This window comes from Podarcis cretensis (assembly GCF_951804945.1).
Source record: "Podarcis cretensis genome assembly, chromosome: 4".
NCBI lineage: Eukaryota > Metazoa > Chordata > Lepidosauria > Squamata > Lacertidae > Podarcis > Podarcis cretensis.
Genome location: NC_137173.1, coordinates 3,002,553 through 3,004,328, shown reverse-complemented (window position 1 = coordinate 3,004,328; position 1,776 = coordinate 3,002,553). Strand labels below are relative to the sequence as shown.

At 53.6% G+C, this 1,776-nt stretch overlaps 1 protein-coding gene across 1 annotated transcript; it reads right to left on the bottom strand.

Annotated features, from left to right (window-relative positions):
- On the bottom strand, positions 1-1,776 carry LOC307213935 (olfactory receptor 52K1-like; the record flags this gene model as incomplete). Its single annotated transcript, XM_079972166.1, has 2 exons — positions 1-78; positions 886-1,776. The coding sequence occupies 2 exons, from the start codon at positions 1,774-1,776 to the stop codon at positions 1-3; spliced, it is 969 nt and encodes a 322-aa protein (XP_079828292.1).

The window sequence follows — 1,776 nt, the reverse complement described above, 5'->3', positions numbered from 1 at the left end:
TTAGCCAGAGGCCTGGTTGAAGAGGGACGCTTTTGCCTGGTTCCCGCAGGTACACAATGCAGGTGCCAGGTGAGTCTCCTGGGGGAGAGCATTTCACAGATGGGGAACCACGGCAGAAGAGTCCATTTCTCGTGTTGCCACCCTCTGGACCTTACCCGGAGGAGGCACACCTACCTTACGTAAAACATGATTCGGAAGAGCAGTTTGCACGACCCGCTAAGGTAAGGTTACCAGAGTTTTCCCCCAGTTAATTCGGGGACACTTTTCAACTTCCTACTAAATAGATGGCTTTTTTTGTCAGGGGACTGATTTGTGGAAACGGGGACGCCTGGTAACCTTACACTAAGGAAGGCAACCACACAATAACATTCAAAACAGTAACAATTGCACATTTATTCACAATCCAGTTACAACTAATTAATTCAACAAAACTGATGAACTTGATGATGAAGAAGAAGAGTTTGGATTTGATATCCCGCCATTCACTCCCTTTAAGGAGTCTCAAAGCGGCTAACATTCTCCTTTCCCTTCCTCCCCCACAACAGACACCCTGTAAGGTGAGTGGGGCTGAGAGACTTCAGAGAAGTGTGACTGGCCCAAGGTCACCCAGCAGCTGCATGTGGAGGAGCGGAGACGCAAACCCCGTTCACCAGATTACGAGTCCACCGCTCTTAACCACTACACCACGCTGGCTCTCTCTGATGCAGAGATGGCAGCTTTTCAAAATCTGATCGTCATTTACACCTCTGCTGCAACGTTCCCCCTTTTTTAAGGGAAATTCCCTTATTCCGAATAGGATTCCTCGCAAGAAAAAGGAAAAGTTGACAGCTATGCCCGTGTGCTGCCCCTTTGCCTCTTAGTTCCCCCCCCCCCGGGTAATCCCACCTTCAGCAGGTACAGCAGGTACATGACGCTGAGCAGGTTGTGGACGTCTTGGGAGGCCGACTTGGCCAGGCGGAAGACGATGGAGGAGGAGAGGCAGGAGGAGTAGCCGATGAAGAGGACGATGAGGTGTGTGCTGCAGGTGTGGAAGGCCTTGTGGCGGAAGCTCCCAGAGGCCATTTTCAGGGCCGTGAGGATGATCTTGCTGTAGGAAAGGGCGAGGAAGACCAGGTCAAGGACGATGGTGAAGGACCTCATGGCCATGCCCACCACCCGATTCCTGGAGGTGTCCCCACAAGACAACTTCATCAGGGCCATGTGCTCGCAGGCAAAGTGCTCGATGACGTTGGAGCGGCAGAAGCGCACCTGGGAGGCCAGGATCACCACCGGGCTGACGATGGACACGCTCCGCACCAGAGTGGCAGCCGCCAGGAGCCCCAGGAGCTTGCCGGTCAAGATGTCGGCGTAGTGGAGAGGGTGGCAGATGGCCACGTACCTGTCCAAAGCCATCATGAGGAGGATGCCCGTGTCTAGCATGATGGCGAGGTAGAGGAAGAACATCTGGACCAGGCAGCCGGTCAAAGAGATGCTGCTGATCCCGAAAAGGAAGCTCAGCAACATCTGGGGGAGGACTGTGGTGCTCCCAAAAACATTGACCGCCAAGAGCAGCGCAATAAGGAGGTACATTGGCGAGTGGAGGCAGCTCTCCACTTTCACGGTGTAGATCAGCAGAGAGTTGGCGAAGATGATCATCAGGTAGATGCAGAAGAAGGGGATGGCAAGAAGGTACCTGGACTTCTGGAAGCCGGGGAAGGCGAGGAGGAGGAATTCCGTGTAGGAGATGTTGGCTGAGGTGTTCTGGACCAGTTCAGAAGGGCCTCCAAATTCAGACAT